General features: G+C 35.6%; 2 protein-coding genes and 1 pseudogene across 7 annotated transcripts in view; 2 read left to right on the top strand and 1 right to left on the bottom strand.

Moving 5' to 3' along the window:
* The first annotated feature begins 350 nt into the window (after nucleotides 1-350).
* On the top strand, nucleotides 351-6,631 carry hpf1 (histone PARylation factor 1). Its single transcript, XM_039675056.2, has 8 exons — nucleotides 351-481; nucleotides 965-1,139; nucleotides 1,261-1,447; nucleotides 2,309-2,407; nucleotides 2,664-2,814; nucleotides 3,368-3,455; nucleotides 3,849-4,021; nucleotides 5,681-6,631. Exons 1-8 carry the CDS (start codon nucleotides 440-442, stop codon nucleotides 5,813-5,815), a joined length of 1,050 nt encoding a protein of 349 aa, XP_039530990.2. The 5' UTR covers nucleotides 351-439; the 3' UTR covers nucleotides 5,816-6,631.
* A 932-nt stretch (nucleotides 6,632-7,563) lies between these two features.
* ank2a (ankyrin 2a, neuronal) overlaps nucleotides 7,564-27,851 on the top strand; it is a 74,521-nt gene continuing 54,233 nt past the window's right edge. For all 6 annotated transcript variants that reach the window (XM_089132452.1, XM_089132450.1, XM_089132451.1 and 3 more), the window contains exon 1: nucleotides 7,564-8,063. In XM_089132452.1, coding sequence (XP_088988578.1) covers nucleotides 7,944-8,063 — 120 coding nt within the window. In that variant the 5' untranslated portion in view covers nucleotides 7,564-7,943. The remainder of the gene's footprint in view (nucleotides 8,064-27,851) is intronic.
* LOC148978756 (uncharacterized) lies at nucleotides 10,256-21,654 on the bottom strand (annotated as a pseudogene).

Below are 27,851 nucleotides of genomic sequence, written 5' to 3'. Positions count from 1 at the left end.
ATATAAGCCATGCTGTTATTTTAAAATATTGTCTCGAAACTTCAATTTCAGTTTCACTTCTGACGTGGATGCCATAGTCATACATTTTATTTATTTATATTCATAATACTTTTTATCCAAATAAACAAACAAACATATCGTTTTGTTGCAAATCAATAAATAATAGTACACACTCTACACTGTTCGTGCTGTGTGAAAATACAATCGCTTGAAAGAAAGAAAAAATAGACAAAAACATCATTTCTGTTTGTGCTTCTAATTTTTCTTATTCATTAGGGAGATAAAATAACATACAGCACCATAGACTGACATGCACATGATAACAACAAATCACAGGTCACTACCTTTATTTTGAAATCTCTACCGGATGTTCAGAAGTTCATAAGTACTGGCTGCAGCGGCGTTTGGAGGAGAGAGATTGCGGGAAAATATAGCAGGCATGGCGGGGCGCGGGAAAAGAAAACACAGGTCTTCGCCACAGGTAAGGTTACTTCAAAAAATTTTCACAATTTCGAGTAACGTTAGTTAGAGTGCAGTGTTCATTTATCCTTTTACACTGGGTATTTACAGCACGGCAATAGGATGCTCGTTTGTGAAAGATTGTGACTCGTATTAGATTGAGCATCCACACTTCAGTCATTTTGTTTGTTCATTCAATCCATATGGTCGTGCTAGTGAATATTATGCAAGTATAAGTGTGAATCTGTTCGTGTTTTCACTCTTCAGTGTTCATTAGCTGCAGTCTGTTGCCAAGACCCCAAATAATGTGTTAGTATCAGCACATCAGTTGCTTAACAATTTATGCATGCATCAATCCATCATCATCATCATCATCTGGCATTGGTTTATTGTGACAATTTAAATGTGTCCCTTCGATTGTAATGAGCTTAATTTGCAGCTTTCACATGTTTTCTTTGCTTAACAATTCTGTACTGGACAGAGTGTCAAATGTTGCCTGTTCCAGATAGAAACACCAAACGGGGAGGTGAAAAAACCAAAAGAAGGGCAAAGGGATGAGAAGACTGTTGTTGCAGGAGAAATGAAAGAAGAAGTGGAAAGATTGTACAAGCTAAGCATGCCTGACGATTTTTTCCAGTTTTGGGAATTTTGCAAGAGTCTTTGTGCTGACTGTCCGCAAGGTATCTGTGTTATATTGTTGGTGTATTATTATATTATAATGAATATTATTACAGTTATGTGATTCACATGTCTTGTTGCAGTGATATTTAGTCGTTGCATGTGTGTTTGTGTGCTTTACAGATGCCCTAAAGGAAACACTTGGGCTCCAGCTAGTTGGCCCTTTTGATATCCTGTCCAAAAAATACAAACGCTCATCTTCATCTCAACCCAACTTCCATCTTCATTGGCGACATTTTTATGATCCCCCAGAGTTCCAGACAATCATACTGGGCAACGTAGACACCCAACACCACATGGGCTACTTCAGGTGACACTTTACCTGTGAACAGTGCTTACAAATTGTAGTCCCTTACTGAATACAAATTACATGGTAAGAATTGTAGTTTGTAATGTAATCTATTACATAACACATTTATGGTAATATAATCTGACTACTTTTTGATTACTTTTAGATTTAGTAACTTGTTTATTGCATTATACATGTAATGTAATATAATCAGACTGCCTTTTGATTACTTTTAGATTAATTTTGATTTGTTTGTTGCTAAATTGATCATTGATGATTATCATTGATTTGAACAGGATAATCTTGTACCATATCGATAAATACAAAGAGAAAGAAAAAACTATTCCATTGTTGAATTAAACATTATGTCATGGTTTCCCAAATTAGGATTTAAAAATGAAAATAAAACATGAACTAAAAAAACATTAAATATTTTATTTGTTTATGCTGAGCAGACTCTCAATTTCCCATGTAGTTATAGTCGCACAAAACCTTTGAGAAAGTCAAATAAAAAAGACGAATTACGGAGAATCAATGATTTCTGAATAATTTACTGAATTTTTGTGAATATTTGGTAATCATGTAAGCAAAAAAAAAAAAGTAAGTAACTGGTTTCTTATTTTAACATGAAATACAATCCAAATTCAAGTATCACATTTTTGGAAAATAATTACATTATCCATATTACATATAATAATTTATTAACCAGCACTGCCTGTTAATAGATGTATTTTCGTAATCGGGTAACACAACAGTTGCAAGGATTTTTGCAAAAGCTAATTTTGGCACATCAAACTGCAACTTGTATATATATATATATATATTTATTTATTTATAATAAGGTTTGTGTGGTTCTTTAACTGTACTTGTCTCCCTGTTCAGAGATCTACCTGATGCTTTACCTGTGTTTATTGGGGAGAACGAAGCCAAGAAATGCTGTACCATCACACAGATGGGGGACAACATCTTTGCAGCAGTTCTGTAAGTGTCTTCAGTAGATAATGAAACTATAAGATTAAAATGGATGCTCATTTTAGGTTTAACTTTTAAGTTTTATTTTTTCTTCCCCATTTTTATTGAACCTTGTTTCTTTCATAAGTTTATTTTAAATGGTCCTTTGGAGTGACAAATGAACTAATCAGATTAAAATAATTATTTATTTTAAAAGGGATATAGCATTTATAATAGCATTTTTAATTTCTATTTGCACAATCTCTCTTTTTGCACACCAACCTAGGCTCTTTTTGAAGAAGAAAAGAAAGGAGAAGGGACAACGGAACAACGAAGCTGCTTTGGACCGGTTGGAAGAAGATTTGAGGCGAGAGGCAGAGAGGTTGGATTTGCCCCTGGAGCAGAAAACTAAAGCAATTAAACAAAGAGAGAGAAAGGTATTTGAAGAAAAGTATATAAAAAAAAAAAGACTCACATATTTGTCTCTGTAAAACTTTTGTGGAGGTAACTGGCATGTTTTGACCTTTAACCCAAAAATGAAAATTGTCATCAGTTACTCACTCTCATGTCTTTCCAAATGCATAAGATATTATTAAGATATTTTAATTCTTAAGATATTTTAATTATCTGAGACTTTCTGCCCATCCATTGAAAGTCTCTTCTCCCACAATTCTGACGATTCAAAACGATTGTAAAAAAAAATCTATATGAATCGAGTGGTTTAATTGAATTATTCTGAAGAGAAGCTGCAATGTCCAATAATCGGTGCTTATAAATGAATAAAGCCTTAAATTAAATCTGTACATCAAACGATTGTCTCTTCAGAAGATTTGGATTAAGCTGCTTGATTCATGTAGATTTCCAAAATATCTTCATTTTCATTTTTGAAGATGAGCGAAAGTCATATTTGAAACAATATGATGGTGACTAATTCATGACAGGTCCTTAATTTCCAAATGTTTACAGATATTTCCAATCTTTTTCCTGCAGGTTGTCACAAAGACATTTCATGGAGCAGGAATTGTGGTTCCAGTGGATAAAAATGATGTTGGATATAGAGAATTGCCAGAAACTGATGGTAAACCGTAATTTCTCTCACCCGTTTTAATGATATTTTGCATTTTAGTGTTGATTAAATGCTCCGATATACTCCCGGCGAAGTTTATTTTCGTTCTTTGTTTAGGGGTAAGTGAAGTATATCGGGGTCTTTACAATGGCCAGGTTGTGAAACAATGCTGCAGTTGTATTGCATCCAACACATTCTCATCCTTTGGCGTCATATAGGTGACGCCATATGACATTTTGTCGAAATATTGACGCTAAAGGGTGCCGTGTGCGTAGTATTTCGACGAAATGTCATATGTCAAGGATGAGAACGTCTCATCATTTTAATATCAATATTAAAATGTGTAATGGGAGACAAAACAATTAAAATACTTTAGTTTACTTTCTTCATTTTGTTTACCTATAGCAAGTCTGAAGAAGATTTGCAAAGTGATTGCGGAGGCTAAGGATGATGAGGAGAGGTTGAAAGCTTTCGCCCCCATTCAGGAAATGATCACCTTTGTTCAATTTGCCAATGATGAATGTGATTACGGCATGGGCTATGAGCTTGGGATAGATCTGTTCTGTTATGGATCACATGTAAGATAAACACGCACACACTCACACAAATGATATTCAATCAAAAGTTCAACTCTAAATATGCACACATTTACATTGAAGTATTTCATGTGTTTTTCGCAGTTGTCTTTGCATTGTATTTTTTTTTTTTAGTTTTATCTGTCCTATCCTATCTTAGTTTTATTTATCTATCTATTCAAAATGGTAAATATTAATGCAAATTAATAATCAACATGTTGCTTTAAGTATTTTTCAGTTAAATAAAAAAATTGTTTTAAGTAAAATACTAATAATATAAAGCACAAAGAAATAAATCACAAGCAAAGAACACTTGACTTTTTTTAGCATCTAACTGTAAAACATTGAAGTTTATTCGGTATTTGTCGTCAATATTTATCTTTATTTTTAGCGGATGTTATACTTCAGCGTCTGTGTACATTCACTGAAGATATGACTGACCATGTTTACATTTTAATGGGTCAGTTGAAAAATATTTCAACTGTAGCGAGATAAAACGCCTTTCTGTAGCATCTTTGTTTCAACACTAATATAACGCAATAAAATACAATACTACCACACAAATACGTAAGGAATAAATAAAAATGACCATATTGTCATAGACTGGCGTATTCTTGGTTTTTGCATTGTAGGTATGTCGCCTTCAGATTTGGGATCAGATTCTGGCTTAAACATGTATAGCTGAATTTCTTTTGTTGCCATTTTTCAGCAATTCCACATGTGTAATGGCAAAATCTTGCTGAAATTATGAGTGAAATTATTGAAAAAAGATTAAAAATATATGTATATTATTTAAAAAAAAGCAGTTCATGCAGTTCACCCCTTTAATAAATGTATTTATTTATTAGTTTATTAACATTTCATAATGGACAGTGCAGGGATGGGGATGGTTCACCTATAAATTAAAATTTTGTCAATAATTACTCATCTGCATGTTCCAAACCTCGAAGATTGTTGTTTATCTTCAGAACACAAAGATCTTTTTAAGGTCTTTAAAGAGCTACACAACTGACACTTCAAAAAGTTCATAAAGAGATTGTAAAATGAATCTATGTGAATTGAGCAGTATAGTCCAATTTTTTTAAGACATGATCGCTTTATATGATGAACAGATTGAATTTAGGATTTTATTGACATAAAAATTCATCAACTTACACATCCAAAGATTAACCTAGGATTAGGTTTTAGTTCAATTAGAGCATTCAAGTAGCTTTTATAAACATGCCTCTTCATATGGATTAATTTTACAATCAAACTTCTTGTTGTAGCAAACTTGTCACAGTTGTAGTTGCGTAGCTCTCAATGGAGGGACAGAAATATCTTAGTTACATTCAATTTGCTTTTTAAAGATGAACGGAAGTCTTATGGCTTTGGAGCGACATGAGGGAGAGTAAATTATTTTATTTTATTTTTGGATGAGCTAACCCTTTTAGCCTAGCTGACAAATGCAGTGTTCGTGTCTACGGATTTTTTTTAAGACCTGCATAGCCATTACCTTTAATAGCTTTTTGCGTTCCGTCTAAGGCCTTCTTCCAGGGGGTGTGTGTCCTTGCATTTTGCAGACACATTAATAGCCATTTCTGACAGGTTTCTTGTGATATAGAGTTCTGCTGAACAACTGACCAATTGCTTTGTTTTTTTTTTTTTTCTTTCTTTCGGTAGTATTTCAATAAAGTGGTTCGTCAGCTGCTGCCATTGGCATACAGTCTGCTGAAGAGAGGTCTGTTTGGAGAGATACTGGAAGCGCACCTCACCAGTCGTTCCCAGGACAACCTTGACCAGCTCTCTGCTGTCTGATGTATATATTGAGTGGATAAGCTATTCAGAATGGCTTCCTGTATATGGTGTTCGGTGTGGGGTCGGAGACCTTACACTGCACTAAAGTATGCTGTTAGGTAGTGCTGCTTCATTGAATATGCTACAAAGCCCAAGAAAGGTTAGTTTCTTAAACCTGAATTACTCATACTTTTATAAAAGATGTATCATTAAATATAAGCATTTTGCTTTGCATACATTTAATTGGTTTAACTTAAAACGAATAGGCACGTGTTTTTTTTTTTTTGTTTGTTTTTTAAAGGTAACTCTGCTCCCTTAAGCTTTTTTGGCAGCGCTTAAAGGTTAGTCCTATATTAAAAGTGAAATCAAATTGAGTTCTCTTCAGGTTCAACATCCTGAGAATCAACATTTTGTAAGTAATACTGTGCCTTTCCAAATCTGATTCTCTTTCTTTCACACATTCGGGTCCAGAGTTCAGTATGTTATATGTATTATTTACGATTCTGCTTTCTGCATTTCCATTAACATATTTTGCATAACCCAGTTGCTTAAAAGCAAAAGGTCCTTAAGTTTACCAGTTTATCTGTGCAGTAAGTCTTAGAACTTCGCTGTGGTTTCAGATCAGTAAAGCTTATTTTTGTGAAAGCAGAACGTACTATACATAGATTAAGCTGCTGATTCTTGTTTCTGATTGTTAAAAATGGTACTTTTATGTTAATCTGTACTGAGAAAATGAGTTTTCAGTGTCAAGTTAGTACTGTTAACCATTATAATTCCGTTACGTCCATTCCTGATTCAAAGTAGATGTTTAATAAAGTGTATATTTTTTATGTCCTATCCTTTTTTTATTGACTGTGCTGTGTGAAAAAATGAAATTTAATATGTTCAATCGCTAGACTTGTGCTTGCACTGTAAATTTAAAGTAGTATGATGTATAGTTTTCAGTGTCTTTAAACTATTTGGATGCTTAAAGTGTACATTTAACAACATAGAGATGGACATTTTTTGTAATGTGGAGCAGATCATGTTATTTAATGAAATGTCAAGATAAACCGCCCCCTCTTAAAATCTTTATCTATCTACTGACCCATCATCGATCTATCATCTAAAATTCTGTTAAATTTACAGTAATCATTACCATAATTTAAAAATACATTAACAACCAAAACATTACACTATAGCCACTGTTCAGATGTATTGATTTATATTTCCTTTGTGTTTTATTCTCGCTGATAGCCAAAGGGACTTTTTTTATTTAAAATATATTGTACATTCACAATTCACTCTTTTCATACTTCTCAAATCCACACATGGCAAGTTAACCAGTTAAAATGATATCTATTTTTTTTAAATAAAACAATACAGATGGAAGAGACTGGAACTAATTGTCACTTTTAAGTGGAAATGTATTCGGTCTATTTGGCTAGAAAACTATTGATTTATATCCGCTGATACAGTTAATTAAACACATTGATGTTTTGTGATAACACACCCTCCTATTTGGGGTATGTTGTCATTATGGTAACTAGCCATTAAACAGGTAAAAAACAAACAAAACGAAAACAGGTTTCTGAAGAAGTAACTTATTTGCATATCACTTGTTTTGATATGTTGCTATCAAATGCACACGTTTTAGATGTAGTCTACATTAAGTGTCCAAATACTTTTTGGGGTCTACTGTATATTCCATATAGAAGCTATTAAATCTATTTAGGTTTTGCCTCGTCATGTGTTATTGGAGGTTTGGCTTATGGAGGAGGGGAGTGAGAGAGACAGAGAGAGGGGAGCACGGGAGGGGGCTATTCAACACAGTGATGAGAACATCGCTCGTATTGCGCCTCTCTTACACCATCGTATATTTATCTAAGGCTTCTCGTTAATTAGCCACATTCACCCTGTATCTCGGTCAGTGTTTCAGCACTGCAACATCGGTTCATGTCCATGTGAGCAGCAAGAGTGTCGCAGGACAGCGCGCGAGACCCGCACCGTCACGCCACAGGACGTTCGTCTGTCTCCCACTGTCGAATTCAACCACAACATGTTTCGGAGCTTCAGCCCTCTCATCTGAGGCCGGAGCACAGGTCTCGACAACCGCAGTATCAGGACTGCCAGATACCGTTTCCTGGACATCATCACGCGCTGAGCCTGAATGTCGAAAAGCTCGGCAGAAAGTCAGAGCAGGGGCGGCTCCGTCCGAGACGTGAGGATGGCCTCCAACAATTCCTCACCCGAAGGAAGCTCTCCACCCCACCAGAACCGCATCCGACAGGTCAGTGTGTGCGTGTGTAAAATGAACGAAACGTTCCGCTTTCTGGTGTTCAGTATGTGTGGGCGAGCGTGAGTGACACCCGTGCTTCGCAGTAGTGGTCCACTATGCGGAGGATGAGGCGTTGTCCTGGTTACCGAATCCCCCTAAACCATCAGTGGCCTGCACTATAGCAATGTAGCCTGTTTCATTTCATCATGGCAGCGTTGTTTTGTAAACATACATGCACTTATCTATCTATCTATCTATCTATCTATCTATCTATCTATCTATCTATCTATCTATCTATCTATCTATCTATCTATCTATCTATCTATCTATCTATCTACTATCTATCTATCTATCTATCTATCTATCTATCTATCTATCTATCTATCTATCTATCTATCTATCTATCTATCTATCTATCTATCTATCTATCTATCTATCTATCTGTGGCCATAAAATTGATGTAAAAATACACTTACAACCCAAGTTTATCATAATAAGCCTATTCACAAACCATAGCCAATATTCATATTTTTAAATTCCTATTTTCTGTTTAATTTCAATGTTATGTAGCCTAAAAGGTATTATTTTTATTATATTAATTTATATTTTGACTTACAAAATGTCTTGAATATAATAATAATAATATAATTTTAACCGTACATTTACAATTCATACTTTTCATACTTAGCAAATCCTTAACTTTCTTAACCCATTAATAGTATTTTGAGGTAGATTTTTTTTCCCATTGTTTTTCCATGTTTGCCATGTATGTAAAGAAGTCGCTTTTTATTTCAGGCCAGACCGTACGTGATGCTGTAGTGACCGTGTGTGTTGACTGCCAGTGAGGTTCATACCTGACAAAATGCTCAGTTAGAGCAGCATTGTTTAGATACTTAGGGGTCGATTGTAGCCTACCATTCTGGCTTGCTGCTAAAGTGAGATTAAATGTATTTACCGTGGTGTTTCTATGTATGAAATCACAGCTGACGACACTGCAGAGCTTCTGAAATAAATAAAATAAGAGAATATCCATACAGTGTTTTTCTGTTACGCCCTCTTAAGAGCCCTACAATAACCACCCTAGCCTCACCCTGCTTATTGCAACCTCATAAGCCCATTCATCAATAAAAACCAGCCATAAATAAGTGATGGCCTGGCTGAGTCATGTACGGCATTAGCTTGTCTGCATGGGTGCATAGATGCCCTTTCATGCCACTCAAAGGTGTAGCCTGTGTGATTTGTTGCCCGAAGCTTTCCCGAAGATATTTTCCACCCTATTTTCTTTATTATTTCACTTTTAGAGCTGTCAAGGCTTAGTGCCTGTGGTGGGATTTTCTTCATGGTCTGTTGAACTACATTTAAACTCTGGATCTAAATTCGCTTTTCATCTCTCCATTGTGATGTATCCTAAATCGGTGTCCTGCTCTGACATCATGGTCACACCCTGTGCTATTGTACGATGTAGCTGGTATAAATGAAACTGTTCAACCTGGACAACGCTTTGCATGTTGTATTGAATATAGATAGATGATATGGAATATGCAGAGCTTAAATCTAATATCCTGTTACCTGTTGTCCATATGCTGAAGGACTGGGCAGAAGTCTTTTTCTAAAGCTATTTCCTGTCAAACACACTAATGCAGTTTCCAGTTGAACCCTGAGTTATGAAATGAGAGAGTGCTGTCAGGGTCTCTCTGGGTAATTAGATTCCAGTAATGGACCGAGCACTGCAGGCACATACACACAGTCGTCATCTTATTGCATGAATACCATCCACTGGCACTCCCAGTCTTTGTATACTGGCTAAAACAACATTTGTTTGAATATTGGAAGTCTGATTGTGCCAATACGTAACGTAGCCTATAATAAATGCAGTATACGATCTTTGTTTGCATGTACAGCAGAAGAGATAGTTCATTAAAGAGATAGTTCATCCAAAAATGAAAATTCAGTCATTAATTACTCTCCCTCATGCTGTTCATAACCCGTAAGATTTTCATTCATCTTCGGAACACAAATGAAGATTTTTTGATAAAAACTGAGAGCTTTCTGTTCCTCCATTGACAGCTACGCAACTACCACTTTGATGCTTCCAAAAGTTCATAAAGAGATCGTAAAACTAATCCATTTGAACTGAGGGGTTTATACCACCGTTTCTGAAGAGACTTGATTGCATGATATGATGAACTAGATAAAACATTTAGTTAAATTAGTTGATCAGCGAACATGAAAAGAAGCTCCGCTTGACGCGAGACAACAAAGCTCTTGCAGAAATCAAATGTGCTGCGTAACACGAATATGAACCTCATAGGTTCTTGAGGAAACTCAAATGTGCTGCATAACACAAGAATGAACCTCATTGGTTCTTGAGGAAACATAAATATGCTGCATAACACAAGAATGAACCTCATTGGTTCTTGAGGAAACTCAAATGTGCCGTGTAACACAAGAATGAACCTCATTAGTTCTTGAGAAAACTCAAATGTGCTGCATAACACAAGAATGAACCTCATTGGTTCTTGAGAAAACTCAAATAATATGCTGCATAACACGAGAATGAACCTCATTAGTTCTTGAGGAAACTCAAATATGCTGCATAACACAAGAATGAACCTCATTGGTTCTTGAGGAAACTCAAATGTGCTGCATAACACAAGAATTAACCTCATTGGTTCTTGAGAAAACTCAAATGTGCTGCGTAACACAAAAATGAACCTCATTGGTTCTTGAGAAAACTCAAATGTGCTGCGTAACACAAGAATGAACCTCATTGGTATTACTGAAGCTCAAACGTGCCGCGTAACACCAGAATGAACCTCATTGGTTTTTGAGGAAAGTCAAATGTGCTGCATAACACGAGAGTGAATCTCATTGGTTCTTGAGGAAGCTCAAACATGCTGCGTGACACAGGAATGAACCTCATTGGTATTTGTCTTGCATGTTAAGAAAACTTGCTTCAGTTTACCACAACTGATCTAGTTATGAACTTTTTGAAGCATCAAAGTGGAAACTGAGTTGCTGCCAATAGAGGGACAGCTCTCAAATTTCATCAAAAAGATCTTCATTTGTGTTACGAAGATGAACGAAAGGCTTACAGGTTTGGAACGTCAGTAATTAATGACTGGATTTTCATTTTTGGGTGAACTAACCCTTTAAGCTGTAATTATTTTTAAATTCTATGCTAACATCTTAAACCGAGCAGGATGAATGGAGGTATGAAGTGGTCCGAGAACAACAGGCCTATGTTATGGTGCTTGTGATGCAGGTCTAAAAATAGGCTATCATCCGTCTAGTCATTCCTACTGCTACACTCTAGTTCCCCTCAGGAGTGGGTAGTGTATTTGTACCTGCAAGGCTGGTTTGGCAGGCGGTATTCTACTGTACTTGGAACTAGTTGTTACCAGATGGAAGAGTGGCATAAACATTCCTGTACAGAACAATGTAGTGGGCAAAGTTGTTTTGCGCATGACCGGGCAAATTTTATTTTTAATTGCCTAAACATATTCGGTCCTTTTCTAAGGTAATAACATTATCATCTTTGATTGTCAATATAAAGTCTGGTCCACTTCACAGGTTATTCTGACAAAGAATCTTGTTTTCAGAAGTATTTTTCTTCCCATTCATTTCTATTTAAAAAAGTAGGCTATTCATTACAGGGATATAAGCTTTGAACCAAACCAACGAGCTACTAGGTGAATCACGAACTTTGATTTGAAGCAAAAAAAAGAGTTTGAAAATTGGACAAAAATACAAAGGTACAAGACTTGACGACTTTAAAGGTGCAGTAAGCGATTTCTGAGAAACGCTGATGGAAGAAGATTGGACCGAGCTCCATAATAAACTTGTAGCTTACCAACAATAGGGGGCGTATACATTCATGATGGTATGATTTACAGAACCGAGATATGCTGTTGTTGTAATGTTCGCTATAGTAACAGGACAGTTTTGAGTATCATTGTTTGTCTGAAACTTTTGCTTGTACTCCTGTGTACTTCATGTTCATTTTTTGTCCTTCCTTGTCGTTTGCGACAGCATTGTTTGCTTTATTTTTAGCAAGGCATTATTTTGCGGAGCAGTGAATCAGTGAATTAGGTTTCATAAATATGAAATTGGAAATGCACGTGTGCTTCATGTCTTTTGTGTAAAATATTATTGAGACTAATGCCAATCGATACCAATGGACTGGAACTTTTGATTTCGTCCAGGTTATTTGTGTGTGTAATATGAATTAGGTGTTCAGTAAACAGACTGTGGGTCAGACATGCTGTCAGAAGCTACAAATAATTTAGTTGCCATTGTATTTATATCAAATTTATTGGAAAACTGTTCAAATATTTATATCCAATAGCAATAATTCTGTTTGTACTTCATGTATAAGCCAATGTAAATGGAGAATATGGCTATCCTGTGTTCAGGCGACTCATCATTTGACATTCGTTCACAAATTCTGCATTAGTTTGAGGTTCTCAAACTGTCTTTTGATTAGAGCAGAATTATCAATCTGGCTAAATGACTTTGAAGTTTTCTCATTAATATATCACTGCCTTGCCAACATCCGACTGTTCCCTGTGTGAGCTCATGTATTATACTCAATAATTTATGGCATTGCTTTCAGCTGTGGCTCATTTTACAGCCAACGCTATCTGGACAGGTACTGTACAAATGTGTAGGTACGCTGTTTCAGTTGGTCTTCTCTCTCTTGTCCTCTGATTGTCCGTAACTCAGTCTCTCTCTCTCTCTCCTCCCTGTGGGAGAAGTATGATGTGATGTACAGGAAAGAGACTGTAATGGAGCAGAAGGAATATTGCATTATACAGCTGCACGCTGGTGCATTGTGGGTAGTGGGTGCCAGGTCTCTGCCCTCTAAGGACTGTTTCCATAGCAACCTCGCTGTCCAGCACTGTCTACACACAACTTAAAACTTTAATGATCATCATTATTGACTGTGATCATCCATTATCCTCACTGCCCACATTATGATTTTGATGCTATATGAAAGTTTGCACAGAAGCTATAAATGTTGATGAAGGCCATATTGTAGATTACCATTTCTTGCACTGAATTTTAACATAATCTATTACAAGATTATAGTGCAACATGCTCAGCCTCCTTTATGTGCTGTAAAAAAAAGTTGCCTTAAATAAAGTACAACTAACTTGGATGTTTAAGTCATTGCAACTTAAATTACATTAAACTGACTTTAAAAAATAATTGAATCTTGTTTAACTTTTTTGAAAATTCATTGTCTTGTTTTGACGAGTTAAAGCAATGTAAAAACATATGTTGTCATAACTTATTGATCATATTATTTTTTATGGTTTGTACTAGTCCTCACATGCACCATTTGACAATAAAGGAGCTGACATGGAATACTATTATTATAGAGTTAGAGTCTTTACAAAAAGTTTCTATATGTTAAAGTCCCTCTGTAATCAATCATTTTATTTAGGTTGCCTCATTTATTCTAAATGATACAAATTAGCCCCGATCACCACTTCATTCATGTCTCTGAACAATTAAAACAGACTGGTCAGATGACCTCAGTTCTAGGAGGCTTATACACCGAGCTAACCTGTTCAAGGACTTGCAAATACCAAGAGGTTAAAATCCATCCTGAACTGGACTGGTAACCAGCCCAGAGAAGACAGAATAGGAGAGATATGATCCCACTTGCGAGTCCCCATTCTGGACTAATTACAATCAGTTTAATGCTGTTTGGCAGACACACACATACAAGGAGTTGCAATAGTTTAGCCTCGCAAACACAAAAGAATGGATCACCTTCTCACAATCATTGAAAGAAAGAAAAGGTTTAACCTCAATAGTCGTAAATAAAAAATAATAAAAAAAAACAGACTGAATTTATCTGTTTACTGAATTTCAAGGTACTGTCAAACCGTACCCCTAAATTTTTGACCACAGGTTTACAAAAAGTGTTCAGCTCATCTGAATTTGATAGTTCAGACTGAGCAGGACCCCCAAACCAGACAAGCTCTGTTTTACTCTCATTAAAATTTTAAAAGTTCACCGACATCCAGGCTTTAACCTCCTTTAAACAATTCACAAGGGAATCCAAGACATTTACATTATTTTCCCTCAGAGATCCACTTTACTTTTACAACATGTATTAATATTGCTTATTGTTTTTTTGTTTTGTTTTTTTTACAATTCAAGTTGTATAAATGAACATGAATGTATTTCAAATTAACATGAATTAACAATGAACAACTTCTAAACTGACTGTAAACAACATGGTTGTTTATTGTTAGTTCATGAGACCAAATGTTAACAAACTTAACATTTTGTAAAGTGTTACCAATCAATTTAACTAAAAATGATAATTGTAGGTATGCAAGATATTAAGGCGTTTTTACGTATTTATATAGATATTAATGCCTGACAAATAATAGCCAATCGATTTTGTTTATCTGAATTTGGTGTGATGCATGCTAATGTACTGAAAAAAGTGAATTTGAGTGGAATTTTTTTATTAAATCAGCAGGTGTGGCTGGTTTATTTTTTGGCATGACGCTAGGTTGTAAACAGGGTAAAAAAAATACTAATAGCAATTAAACTAATAGATATCACCATTTCATCACATTACGGCAATTGTTTACACGTTTTCTGAAATGTTTAAATATGCAAACCGTGTATTATGTAATTAAATATGCACTAATAATACTAACACTTGAACATTGTATAAAGCCATTTTATTTTGTTGACATATTATAAATACAGGTTTTTACAGGTTTTTAAATGTATATTTTTGGTGTTTTCTTTCCACTAGTCTGTGCTTATGGAAGTAAAAAAATGACCAGTGCCTGGAAAAACAAAACAAAACAAATTGCCTGTAATGTATTGCCTTAATCCACTTGATTGGTTAAGGGGGTGAGGGTCGGAGTATGGGAAATGCATCTCATACTTTAAAATATTAATGAAAAACCAATCAGGACTTCCCGTAAGAATGGAAAATGGATCAATGAAGGCCCGAGGACAGGTCAAAACAAATGGGTGGATGGATTAGGGACAATTTGAAAGATGTGGTGGATACATTGTGGAAGGCACTGATCCTTGAGAAGTAATGATTGTCTCCTAAATTTGAAGTTTCAAATGGTTTCCATGCCCTTGGTAGGATGCTTAGTGGGTAGACACAGTGCTTCGGTCTTTAGGTCAGATCTCCTGAAAAATTTGAGATTGATGAAAATACTTGTGCACATATAAAGCCAAATACAGGTCCAGCACTGCTCATACACTTTAACAGATGGAAAGCATCCCGAAACTTGCATGTCTGCCAAGGTCTTGTGCTACATGGTACTTGAAAGCATCTGGAGAGGTACAAAATGGCTAATCACACACACACATACATACACAATAGCCTGCCCTTCCCAGAGAGCTAATTGAGTAGAGTGTGTTTACGTAGGCTTGCTGATGCTCTGATGTGATTGCCGTCCCGTCTGCTGTCTGCATATTTCTATTGATCCGTCCACTCTTTATATCCCTCTCCCTCTGTTTCTTTTTCTTAATCCTTCAATGTCCACCTTCACATTTTCCATTTTCCTCTCAAATCTCTCAGGCGCATCCTTCATTGAATCTGAAGTTATAATTAGTCATTATCTGGCAGAATTAAGTTGGCAAAGCATGTAATTTGAAGTCACACGATTCATTATTTATCAGTTCTTTTAGGGAGCGGCTCTTTCTACTGTAGTACCATATTTTAGTAACCGCCTCACAGGAATGGAGAACATTTCTTCTGCATCCAAATCATATTATGACAGTGTGAGGGAAAAGATTCAGTCATGTAAAATCTTGATAGATTAGTGCAATTTTTGATTGTATCCAAATACCTGTCATGATAAAGCTGTAAACATGATAATTTTGTGACTTGTGATTGAGACAATATTTGCATCCAAAGTAAATTATTTTGAAACCCATGGAGGACTTCAAGCATATTAAGAGGGAATTTTTTTCAGACTTTATTGAATTTCACCAAATTTTAGTTGTCTGTTGTTGGGTGCATTTCCTAAAAGCATTGTAAGCTGATCATAAAAAACAGTTGGCACCAGTCTCCATGATAAAGTATTGTGCAATAGTTTGGGGTCAATAAGATTTTACCCTTTTTTACAAACAAACATTTCAAATAAATGCTGTTCTTGTCGACATTCAATTAATCAAAGAACCAAAAGAAAAAGAAAAAAAAAGTATTTATTGGGCAGCAAGCCAGCATATTAGAATGATTTCATGTGACCAAAAACTTGGTGAGCATAAGTTTGCTTCATATATAAAAAAAAAAAAATTATCCTTGCAATGCTTTTGTGAAATACATCCCTGAAATGCAGTACTATTGTAAGAAATAGTCATTATGGCCTTCTTCCAGACAGCCTATTTGCATCTCATCTTATTTCAGAGCTAAATAGATACCTAGTGTTAACAGAATCTTACTGAACTGATCTGATGTTGTCATTAAGACATTTGAGACATTTATCCAGACTTTTGGCTCTCTGCATAAATTCTGGTCCAATTTATAGCTTATTTTGGCTAAGAAGCACCTGATAAGTAGAGCTAAATAGAGGCCCTATCTAGAAACTAGCCACCAGACTTCAAAACGAATTAGAGTGCATTCAGTTTCATCTTCTAGCCCCACTCATTTTCATCGCACGTGTCCTTTTCACCAGAGTACATGCAGAAGCAAATGAGCTGGGCGAGGAATAAGAAGCTTCTGGAACCAGTCACCAGGCTTAGTGCTATTTGATTTTTATAAATGTGTTTCTTCTCTTCCAGGCACTCTGATTTAATGTATGTGATTCGTAAATTTAAAGCAGTGAGTGAATGGATCATCATGCACTGTATTCTGTTTGTTTTCGTAATTATCATGGATTATCATAGCTGCTTTATTTTGGTATGTGGATGCAAGATAAAAATTGTTGGAAAACAATTCATATATATATATATTGCTAGTTTCAAAGCACTGAGGATTGCATTATAAAAGTATATTTGTTCAGCTGTCTCTGATTTTGTCAGCATAATTTTTTGGCTACAGTTCCCAACATTGGAAGTGTGCTTATGATGGCTCAGTAAATTGTAAGTGGCTCTGTGTGCAGCGGATGTTGAGTCTTTAAAATTAGTATTTGTTTACAACAATGGGATTCAAGACATATTTGTGACTGCCGTTTTTTTTTTTTTTTCCCAGTGGCGTTGTGTTGATTTTGTTGAAAGCTGATAATATTAAGGCTGTTAATAGTACATCTTTTCTTGCTAGTTTTCATTGTCAATATATAGCGACATATTAATATCTTATATATTGGTTATTTAACTATCATATCAGCCAAGAATTATATATTCCTTCATTTCTCCTGTTTCTGTGCATCTAGTGCATTAGCATGATGGATTTGTGTAAAGAAACTGGATTGAGGGTTGACTGTGAGTGAGCTTTTATGAAAGATCGATGTGTTGACTAATGGCTTAATAACAACAAACACTATAAGAGTTTCAAGACCGATTAGGTTACAGATGATGTAAGTTGAAAAGTGCAGACTCCGCTATGAGACCATATTCATTGCATGCATCAGCACCTATAAATGTCTCTTATATTTAAGATTAGAATGGTTATTCACTTTTAGTGGAAATGTTTACCACACAGTTACATCCAGACCTCTCAGGTTGTCATTACAATGCTAGTTACCACTACAAATACATTGTTGATATATTGTGTCCAAGTTACTCCAAGTCACTTTAGATTAAAAAAAAAACAACAACTGTAAAATTACCATTACACACATGCAAAAAGCTTTCATTGTTTTACTGACACAGCACTATTTGCCATCCTCATGAGCAGCTGTGATGGGGAAACATAAGCATCCTGGGTAATGCTGTTCAATACAGTAAGTGTGGAGATTATGATTACCTGTTAGTCCCCTGGGAGCATTGCTCTCTCCTCATGGATATTTGAGACCTGGCGCCTCAGCACACATTGCTCATGTTTATCACTGTATTGATTCTGTCCTCGTCTTGCCCGTTTATCAGCACTACAAGACCTGTTCAAGCTCAAATAACCATGTCAAACATCTTTCTTGCTGTGTGGTGTTTTACAACACTTTTACAGCCTGATCCTCATCTGCTTCATCACAAAGTCCAAACTGTGGCAGTATGCAACATCCTGGCAACCACTTACGATTCTCTTCAGAAACGTTTGTTTCAGACTCCGTATGTTTTAACTCTGAAATAGCTTATTTTGATCTGATTGACTTTGTAACCAGACGAAACTCAACAAGCAGGTTGAAGGAACTTGATTGATCTTCCTTTTTTGACCTGCTTTTTGCTGTTTTTGTGTCTATGTTCAAGTGACACAGCTCTTCCTTCACTCTGGAGACTATCGGTTGTCATAAAGGATCAATGCTATTTTTTTTTCTGCATCTGAACAGGTTCTTTTGTTCAGTCTGTTGCTTTTACACATGAATAAATAACACGATCATGATTCATCTCGTTAAAGATGAGAATCCCTTACTGTATTGTAGCACCATCTGTGAAGGATTTTATTTTTCGAATTATATTAAATAATCTGTAAAGGTGGTGGGACGGCACTTTCCATGAATAGGGTAGGAAATCGGGCTTGTGTGTGTGGTGAAACAGACACACACACGTAACATCAAAGTGGTCTATTGGTAATTTAATTTTATTGAATTGAATTGATACATTTTATTTGTGAGGTTTTTTTTAGGTAACACTTCTCACTATTAACTTTGCTTATCAGCTTGCATATTACTAGGATAGTGGCTGTTTATTATTTAGAAAGCATATTAATGCCTTATTCTAGCTACATGACCTTATTCTACATCCTATAATCCACTTCCTACCCAATAACTAAACTTAACAGCCTTGCTATATATTAATAAGCAGGTGTTTATTGAGGCAAATGTCATTAATAGTTAGTTAATAGTGAAGGGAAGAGAATTGGACCCTAATCTAAAGTGTCCTTTTTTATTGTTAGATATTTCTACAGATTGTTAAAAACAAGACAGTTGTACTTAGTTCAAACATTTGCAAAATACTCTTCTACAACAAATGTTATAGTTTGTCCTATAGAAACCATAGTTTTATTGATCTAACTACGGTAGTGTCACCAATGCGGTAACACCTGTTCTTGGTCAACAAATACCACTGTAACTATGGTTACTATTCACATACTGTGATACATTTTCAGAGATCTTGGGTTCAGTATTGTATAGTTTGTCTTCTTACTGTATGTATCTTCTAATCTAGATGACCACAGTGTGCAGTTTAACCACCAGATGTCAGTATGCTGATGTCTAATTCACTAAGGTGTAGTTACTTTTGGAGGCCAAAAGGTGGTGTAGAAGTATTTGTACTGAGATTGAGCTCTGTCAACTCCATGTATTAAACAAACGCATACAATACAGGGACCACATTTCTGAAAATGTCCTCAAACTTACTATTTCTCACTAACACTAACTATTGAAAACTTAAATGTAAGGTCAATGGAAGTGATCCTCAGTAATGAAAACCATTTGTAAAAACTTTGTGAGATAAACTGAAACAGGGTGCATTCAAATGCAGCCCATAGAGTTGAAAATGTCACATTTGATTGGATAGATTTCTATTAAAATATTTTTGTGAACTTGGCAGAAAGTCAGTTCACAAAAAAATAATGCTAATGCAAATTCAACACATAAATAAATGTATTAATAAATGCTTTGATTAATTCATATATTTTAAAATATCATTGCAATATTCCATTACTCATTATTTCATAATACAGGCTTATATATATATATATATACTCAATTCACAATATACTTCACACACATTCAAAACATGATAAAATACACACTACATTAACAAATGCAATGAATACATGCAATAATGTTAATTAGGTTATGCTTTGTGATTAAAAAAGTTTAAAAGTTTAAAGGTTTATTAATGTTTAAAAAAAAGTCTTTTATGATCACCAACGTTGCATTTATAGATCAGAAATACAGGGAAAGAGGGGGGAAATATGTCCCCTGTGTTTGATCTGCAGGTGCAGGATCGAAATGAAAGGAACATCCACAAACGATTTAATACTCTTTATTTGTGAAATAAAACAGCAATGTTTGGAACAATAAAGATCTTTATTGATCCAAAATATGCTGTTTTATTTTGAAAATATATATTTTGCATATTTTCCTTAAAGAGGTGGTATAGAGCAATTTAATGCATCCTTGCTGAATAAAACAACATAAAAAAAAAATTGTGTAGTTATGTTTAGACTATCCTGTCTCCAAGAGTCAGAGGCGGCTTAAGGGAGATCTTTACTAAGGAATAGGGGATTATCACGCTTCCGGGTTTCATAGGCGGGATTTGTCAACTTTGTGCATGTCCACTTCCGACGCAGTTCAACAATGGCTGAGACGAAGGCTATATATGTCACTGCTCTGTTCCACTTTGTAAATCTAACCAACAACGCCAACCCTACGCAAGTTTTCATGGATTCACGACTGAATTGAGTATAAGGAAGAAGTGGATTAAAACTTTAAAATAAAACAAGGTAGCACGTTTGTTTGCAGCCGGCACTTTAGTGAATCAGACTAATTTACCAGGGATGCTGTATAAATAAACTTAGTGTAGTCCGTCATCAGTTCGCCAGCGAGATCGGTGATTCAACGGAAGTGGCAGTGCACAAATATCACTGAATCTGGAAGTCCCACGTATCAGCGTGATAATCCCCTATACTGACCTCATAGAGACCATTATAGATTTCTTTCCTCATAGCATCTGCTGTAGTCATTTCACAGACCCCTTGAGATCCATGGGGATTTATAGTACAATCCCTCTGGAGCATCCTGCAGATTAAGTGCATTTCTTAATGGCACAATGGGGATGCCAAATGCCTTGCTCCTTGCTGTCATTGACCATCTGATCATCAGCCCTGGACATTTACCACAATGCCACACCACCTCACCAGGTTGGGTCTGTGACTTCAGTGCCGGAGCGTATACCATTCCCTTCCAGGTGGATTTGAATATGTGGCTTGTGTTGCTTTTCCCCCAGTGTATTAATTCCCAGTGTTTCTTGCTTTTCCTTGTGGTCTTCCCCAAACTCCTCCCCAGCTTCGAGGAGCACGCAATGTGCCACAGGTGTGTCCCTGTAGACCAGCTGTTTGTCATTTGCGAAGCACACTCACATAGACTCAATCCTAAAGCTTTACTCGACACTAAAGCTGAATGCCTCCACATCTGGACAGGCAGGTCAGCCCTCTCTCTCTCTATTCCTAGTTCACACATGGCGAAATAAATTCAGATTCAGCGATTGAGGCTTTTCTTTCGTCAGTCAACCAACGGACCAGACTATTTCTCTGTGGGTGGGGAAAAGAGACAAACTGTTTGCACTGCAGAGAGAATTCACAGTGGATCAGAGTTGTTAAGTTATTCCGAGTGAATTGTGGGAGGGCAGTGGCAAAGAGCGTCTGTTATCGCCTTATTCAGAAGGAGGCATTGGGAAAAGCAGAGCAAGGACTCTTGCATTCATTTGATCCACTTTATGGGACTATTCCACATCTGAAGTGATAGAGGAGTACCTGTGGTGGGTTTTCTGGGGTTTTTGGCACCATGGCACACGCAGCAGCGCACCTGAAAAAGGCACGGGAACTGGAACAACCTCCTGAGATAAAGGCTCTCGCCAAAGCCAGAGAGAAGCGCAGGAGACACAGAGAGAGAGCAGAGCGCAAACGCAAGGTATTAATGCTTACGAACCGTTAACAACAGTACTTAACCTCCATGCAAGCTCAGATACAGCTGACCTCTTGATCCTTGGTCACATTTAGGAGTGCATGCTGCTGTTTAAATAAATCTGCCGTTATTTAATTTGACAGTGGGAATGTTAAAATCTTTTTGGATGGCAAATAGACAGCCCTAATAGTATAGTCAGTGTCTTTGTAATGTGTAAATATATTATCTAGTAATCTAGTTGTGTTGTTCTTCATATTTTAATTGTTATTTATTCATTGTGAATTGTTCATCTTTGTGCTTTTGGTGTTGGCAGATGTAAAGTAACTGTGATGAGAGTTAATCTCGTGCACAGAGGGTTTATGGAGGTCAAAGGGTATGATGATGTCATATATGGAATGTTACGTATAGTGCATTCCAGTAATATCAGTGAAATTATGGGTGCTCACTGCTCATGCGTATAAATCATGTAAGAAATATTAATAATTTGTATGATCTCTTTCTAATGCTTGCAAATGTTACAATTCAGCAGTCAGACAAAATATGCATGACTTTTTGTGCAATATATATATATACATTTATATATATACTGTATATATATACATATATTATTGATTTTTAAAGAATCTTAATGTGATTTTAATGTGTATCTGTGTATAACAATTTAACCCAGATGTTACCCGCATTAAAAAAATAATAATATTTAATAAAACATTTAATATAAACAAAATTTTTATGGTTGCCTTTTTTTTATCCTGCAGATGAGCTGTGGGAATTAATCCTGTAGTCAGCTGTTCTGCACCTGTTTCAGAGCACAGATACTGGAAGAGGCTTAGGAAATAGGATCATCTTTTATGCAAATTTGTCTCGAGCACAAAATCTCATTATACATATGTAATGACATGACTTATTGATATAAAGTTTTAGTTTTAAGCTGGCAATCTGCCAAAGCACTTACCTGTTTTGAAAGTGTTTTACTATATCAAAGATTTTTAAGTTGCTAATTTATTCATTTTATTTTATTTAGTAAAAATGCAAGTTTAATTGGGGGGAAATAACTGAGAAGTAGTGATGGAAAGATTGGACCAACTCTGTTGTTAAATCTCTATCAGCAAAATGAACTCTTTATTAAAAACATGTTGTTCAATGAATGGAATTAAACGGTGCAAATTAAATAGCCAAATTCCCTATCCCCTGATCATTGATCATTTTTCAAATAAGTAAATCATTATAATGCAGCCAAAAGATATATTATGAGAAACGCAAATGATTACAGTAGTTCGCCTCCAAAGAATTTCATTCATGATGTGACAGACGCTATGAATGAATCATTCATGAAAAAACAATGACTAGAGATATGAAAAGGGGCAACAAGGAAGCGAAAGAATTTTTAAGGACAGATGTTTAATAAAACATGTCCCTCATGCAATTTGTTAAGCTATTTGACCTGGATGACCTATACCTATATTGGCAGTGTCATCACATGCCTGACCTGCAGATCCCTATGAAACTAGAAAGCACGTTATAACTGAGATGCATGAGGACCAGAATTACAATTTGCATGTTGCAAACTTTCATTTACATATTGTAATTAACGTGCACATTTTTTTTATATACTTTATGTTTTGTACAATGTTATTTCCCCAAAAATACGGCTATTTTGTTTTAAATTACATAATGATATACTGTTAAAATGTTTGGGTAAGAAAATAATTTTTGAGAAAAAACAAAATCCTTTTTGAAACAGTTTTTAAAAATACTGTCATTTAGCAAGGATGTGTTGAATATATAGAGCATATATATATATATATATATATATATATATATATATATATATATATATATATATATAAACACTGTATATTTTTTCATCTGTTCATCAACTGTCTATTCAAAGCTTTTTTCCCCACAAAAATATTAAGTAGCACAACTGTTTTCAATATTGCTAATACAAATTGTTTATTGAGCAGCAAATCAGGACATTTCATTTTGTTATATTGTCCTTTCAGTTATAATAAGACGACACGTTTTATTCATATCAGGTACACATTGTGTTAGTAGCTTAACATTTGACCCTATTCTTCTCCCAGTTCACCGGCCTCTTACTTTCATTTATTTCGTGAATTGACGTTGTAAATCCAACAGATCCGATTCTCTGAACTGTAAAACAAATTAAAATGGCGCCGCCCATTGTGCATACAGCTCAACTAACGCGATTGTTATAAAGATGTTTAAACAACAAAACCCATCCACTTGCACATATTTGACAATCGGAATATCAGTGTTTCATGCTATAGCTAATACATTTGTGAATATTTTTAATAAAAAAGCAAAAATTACATAAAAGCAGATCATCATTCATTCAGCGCTGTGTTGCGGTTGTGCTGTGTCACGTGACAAGCAATGATGCGTCACCATGGAAACATTAAAGTGGCAAGTTCTAAATAACGGTCGCCTTGAAAAACTCACACTGGGGGGGTCAGTTCGAATATTTTAAACTTTCGTGTGAAAGGGTTAAAATCTAGCTTGCTATTACTAGCCTCTCTGAAATTTCCTACCCTACCTTTTACTGGGGGCATAGCATTGATCAGGGCAGTCAATATGTCTGTAGTGGGGTCTACCTAGTGCTGAATCATAGTTTGATCAATGCTGACCACCTCGGGGCCAGAGATGACCCACAGACAGAGATGCCATCATGCCATTCGGTCTGATTCACTGTAGGCATTACTATAGCTGTGCAATCTTGGTTTTACTCCTCATGGATAGTGGTTTTAAACTGCTTTGCAAGAGCCTTCACTGAATTGAATAGCTGAAATTCTTTAAGAATAAGAAGCTCTTTTAGATGCTACTCCATGATTTACATAGTCTTGCAAATATGTTGCATTTTAAACACTAGATGATCTTGCTCCAGTCAAGACTTTTTGACTTCAGTTGTCCCGGTGGAAGCACATTCCTGGACCTCAGGAGGAAAAGGGCAGGTTTCCCAGCTGACTCTTCCCCAGCAGGATTGCCCTTTCCTGGGCCTTGCTCTGTCTGCCTGAGCCTGGAGGGGTTAAAAATAACCCTGGATCCCGGACAGGGCGGATATTTGGCCTGATATAGCAATGGGAGACACGTTAACGGCCGCAGTTGTCAGTCACAAAGCCAGGCGGGAAGAGAGACAAGACTGGAAAAGAAGAGGAGACAAGAGGTCTACGCCAATACGGGACTCATTCTCAGAGAAGACCCAGGGCAGATCAGAGAGAGCACATAAGAGATTATGTTCGGGACCTGAGGAGAAAGATTGACATGAAAGTTTGGGGGATTTTGCATTAGCTGGATAGATGCTCTGATGCTGATAATTGAATGGGCTCCTGGGTACTACCTGAAGACTGAGGATAATGAACCCATAAAGCTAAGTGCATATGAGGGAGTTGGAATCAATCTTCCAAAGAGCGATTTGATGTTCAGTGGTTTGTTATCACTGGAAAAGACACAGCAAGTGCGGAATCTATACGAAAGCACCAGACGTTGATGTAAAGAGTAGTTTTTTTTTTGTTTTGCAAAGCTTTGGGTCACTCTTTACCATGGGCAATGCGGCAATGTGTAGGGCATGTGGTTCAGATAAAGGCTTGCGGACTATTGGAAGTGATCCATATCTGGACCATTGCTACAACTCTGTGGCAGATACCGTGGTAAGGCAACGTCAATGTAATCTAGGTTCAATAGACATTTGTTGAGGGGATTTTTCTGCTAAAAAAAAAGGACCAACATATTTTGTGTTTGGGATGATGGGGTCAAAAACATAACATTAAGAATCTTCTCTTATTCATTTAAACATGGCAATAGCAGTTAAGATCTTAAGAACATTCAATTTGTATGACTTTATTTCTTTGCTGGAATATAAAAGAAGATATTTTGAGAAATGGAAGGGTTTTTTGGAAATCAATTGGTACTAAACTGTTTGGTTACCAACATTCTTCAACATATCTTCTTTCATGTGACAGGTTTGGAACAACATAATGGTGAGTAAATGATAATATATATCTCTATATTAGGGCTGTGCAAAAATTAATTGCGATTAATCGCATCCAAAATAAAAGTCTGTGTTTACATTATATATTTGTGTGTGCTGTATATAATAATTTTGTATATATAAATAAACACACATGCATGTATATATTTAAGAAAATGTGTTATTCATATATAAAATATTTAAATTTATACAATATAGATTATGTATTTATAAATATATACAGAATTTAAGCGCAAATAATTCTTAAATATATACATGCATGCATAGGTATTTATATATACAAAATAATTATATACAGCACACACAAATATATTATGTAAACACAGACTTTTATTTTGGATGCGATTAATCGCAATTAACTTTTGCACAGCCCTACTCTATATATATTTGAGTGAACTATTTCTTTAACTTGGAAATGTTTCGGCTTCTTAGCTCAACCAAGACTATTTGGTCAACTAGCGTCACCAGAAAAAAACATGTTAATTGAATAGCTTCACCAAGATTTGGTCTGGGTCTGACCATCACCAAAACAGCAATAACCAACAAAACCTGCTGGAAATATGTATATATATATTTTTTTTTTCTACTATTTTTGTATCAGTATTTTTTAGACTTTTCAGATGTTTAATTAATTTTTATACTGGATTTTTATCAGCTTCTTTTAAGTACCTCAGGTAAGATGATCATCACTAATATAAAAGGATTAATTGGTGTTATTCTTTTATTTATTATTGTTCAAAATTATTTTTTAGGTATGTATGTTTAACAGTTATCAACAGATTTTTCTTGCCAACATGAGCTCAAACAGTGGAACATGTGTGCAGTTCATGAACGTCAGGAACAAATGTATAGTTAGTTTCTGTTACCAATGGTTAAGTCTTAAAATGTGACCTCTCGACCGCAAAAGGAGCAGAGGTCATGCCTCGAACATTTCGGTCAAGAGCCTGTGATGGCCTGCCTGCCCTGACACATTAGTGCCTCATGTACATGACCTGAGAGGTACTGATTTATTGCCGGAGCTTCATTTCTATTTGAACTAAATGCCTGAATGCTGTCTTGAACTGATAAAAAAGCTTGACATAGGCATATAAAAGAGGTTTCTAGAATTTTAAGGGTTTTAATATCTTCATAACAATACTGTCTGCGTGTTTAAATACATTTTGTGCTGCTGTTGAAAAGTAAACTTTTCGTCTAAAGCATAACGTAAAGTAAACAGGTCTACCTGCTCTTGTACATTGAGGATTTTGTGTTTGCATTGAACATGCAGGTTTTATTTGCCACAGTTGGGAGTTGGGACTCTCATGTCAATGCCTTTAAAAGGAACTGCTCTATAGTAGTATAAACCAACACATGTTCGCTGATTGATGCCAAATAGGAAATTTGATCTTAGCATTAATTTCCTCTTCGCATGGCAATACTTTCAGTGCATATTCATACACACATTCAGATCTATCTATCCATCTCTCTCTCTCTCTCTCTCTCTCTCTCTCTCTCTCTCTCTGTGTGTGTGTGTGTGTGTGTTTGTAATGTCAGCTGCCTTCGTTTTTGCTGTCTATATTTAGCAGAGTCACAGTCAAACAAACAATTCTGATAAAAGAATATAGCCTACACCCACTAAAATGCTAAATTTCACATACATGTTGAGACATACTTTATGAATCCTGACAAATACTTTTTCAAAAGTTTGGGGTTGTATGATTTTTTTTATGTTTTTTTTTTTAAAGTCTCTTATGCTCACTTCAAAATGACAGGAAGACTGTAATTTTATTACGATTAAAAATAATAGTTTTTCTATTTTAATATTTTAACATGTAATATATTCCTGTGATGCAATGTTGCATTTTCAGCATCATTACTCCAGTCTTCAGAGTCACATGATCCTCCAGAAACCATTCTGATTTGCTGCTCAAATTAGTTGGATTCAATGGAAATCTTTACTGTCACTTTTGATCAGTTTAATGTTTATTCATTTCTTTCAAAATAATCTTACTGACCCTGCATTTTTAAATGGTAATGTACATTATCAGAAGGACCATCCTTATTGGAAAAATTCAGATCTTACCCTAC

Source organism: Pimephales promelas, chromosome 6, assembly GCF_988280905.1.
Source record: "Pimephales promelas chromosome 6, fPimPro1.hap1.1, whole genome shotgun sequence".
Taxonomy (NCBI): domain Eukaryota; kingdom Metazoa; phylum Chordata; class Actinopteri; order Cypriniformes; family Leuciscidae; genus Pimephales; species Pimephales promelas.
This window is presented reverse-complemented; position numbering and strand designations above follow the sequence as displayed.

Bases quoted from the DNA above. Each gene is read 5' to 3' on its own strand.
- hpf1 (XM_039675056.2), top strand. From the start codon at position 440: ATGGCGGGGCGCGGGAAAAGAAAACACAGGTCTTCGCCACAG. The intron at 2,815-3,367 runs GTATTTGAAGAA...TTTTTCCTGCAG, and splicing joins TTAAACAAAGAGAGAGAAAG to GTTGTCACAAAGACATTTCA. The intron at 3,456-3,848 runs GTAAACCGTAAT...GTTTACCTATAG, and splicing joins AGAATTGCCAGAAACTGATG to CAAGTCTGAAGAAGATTTGC.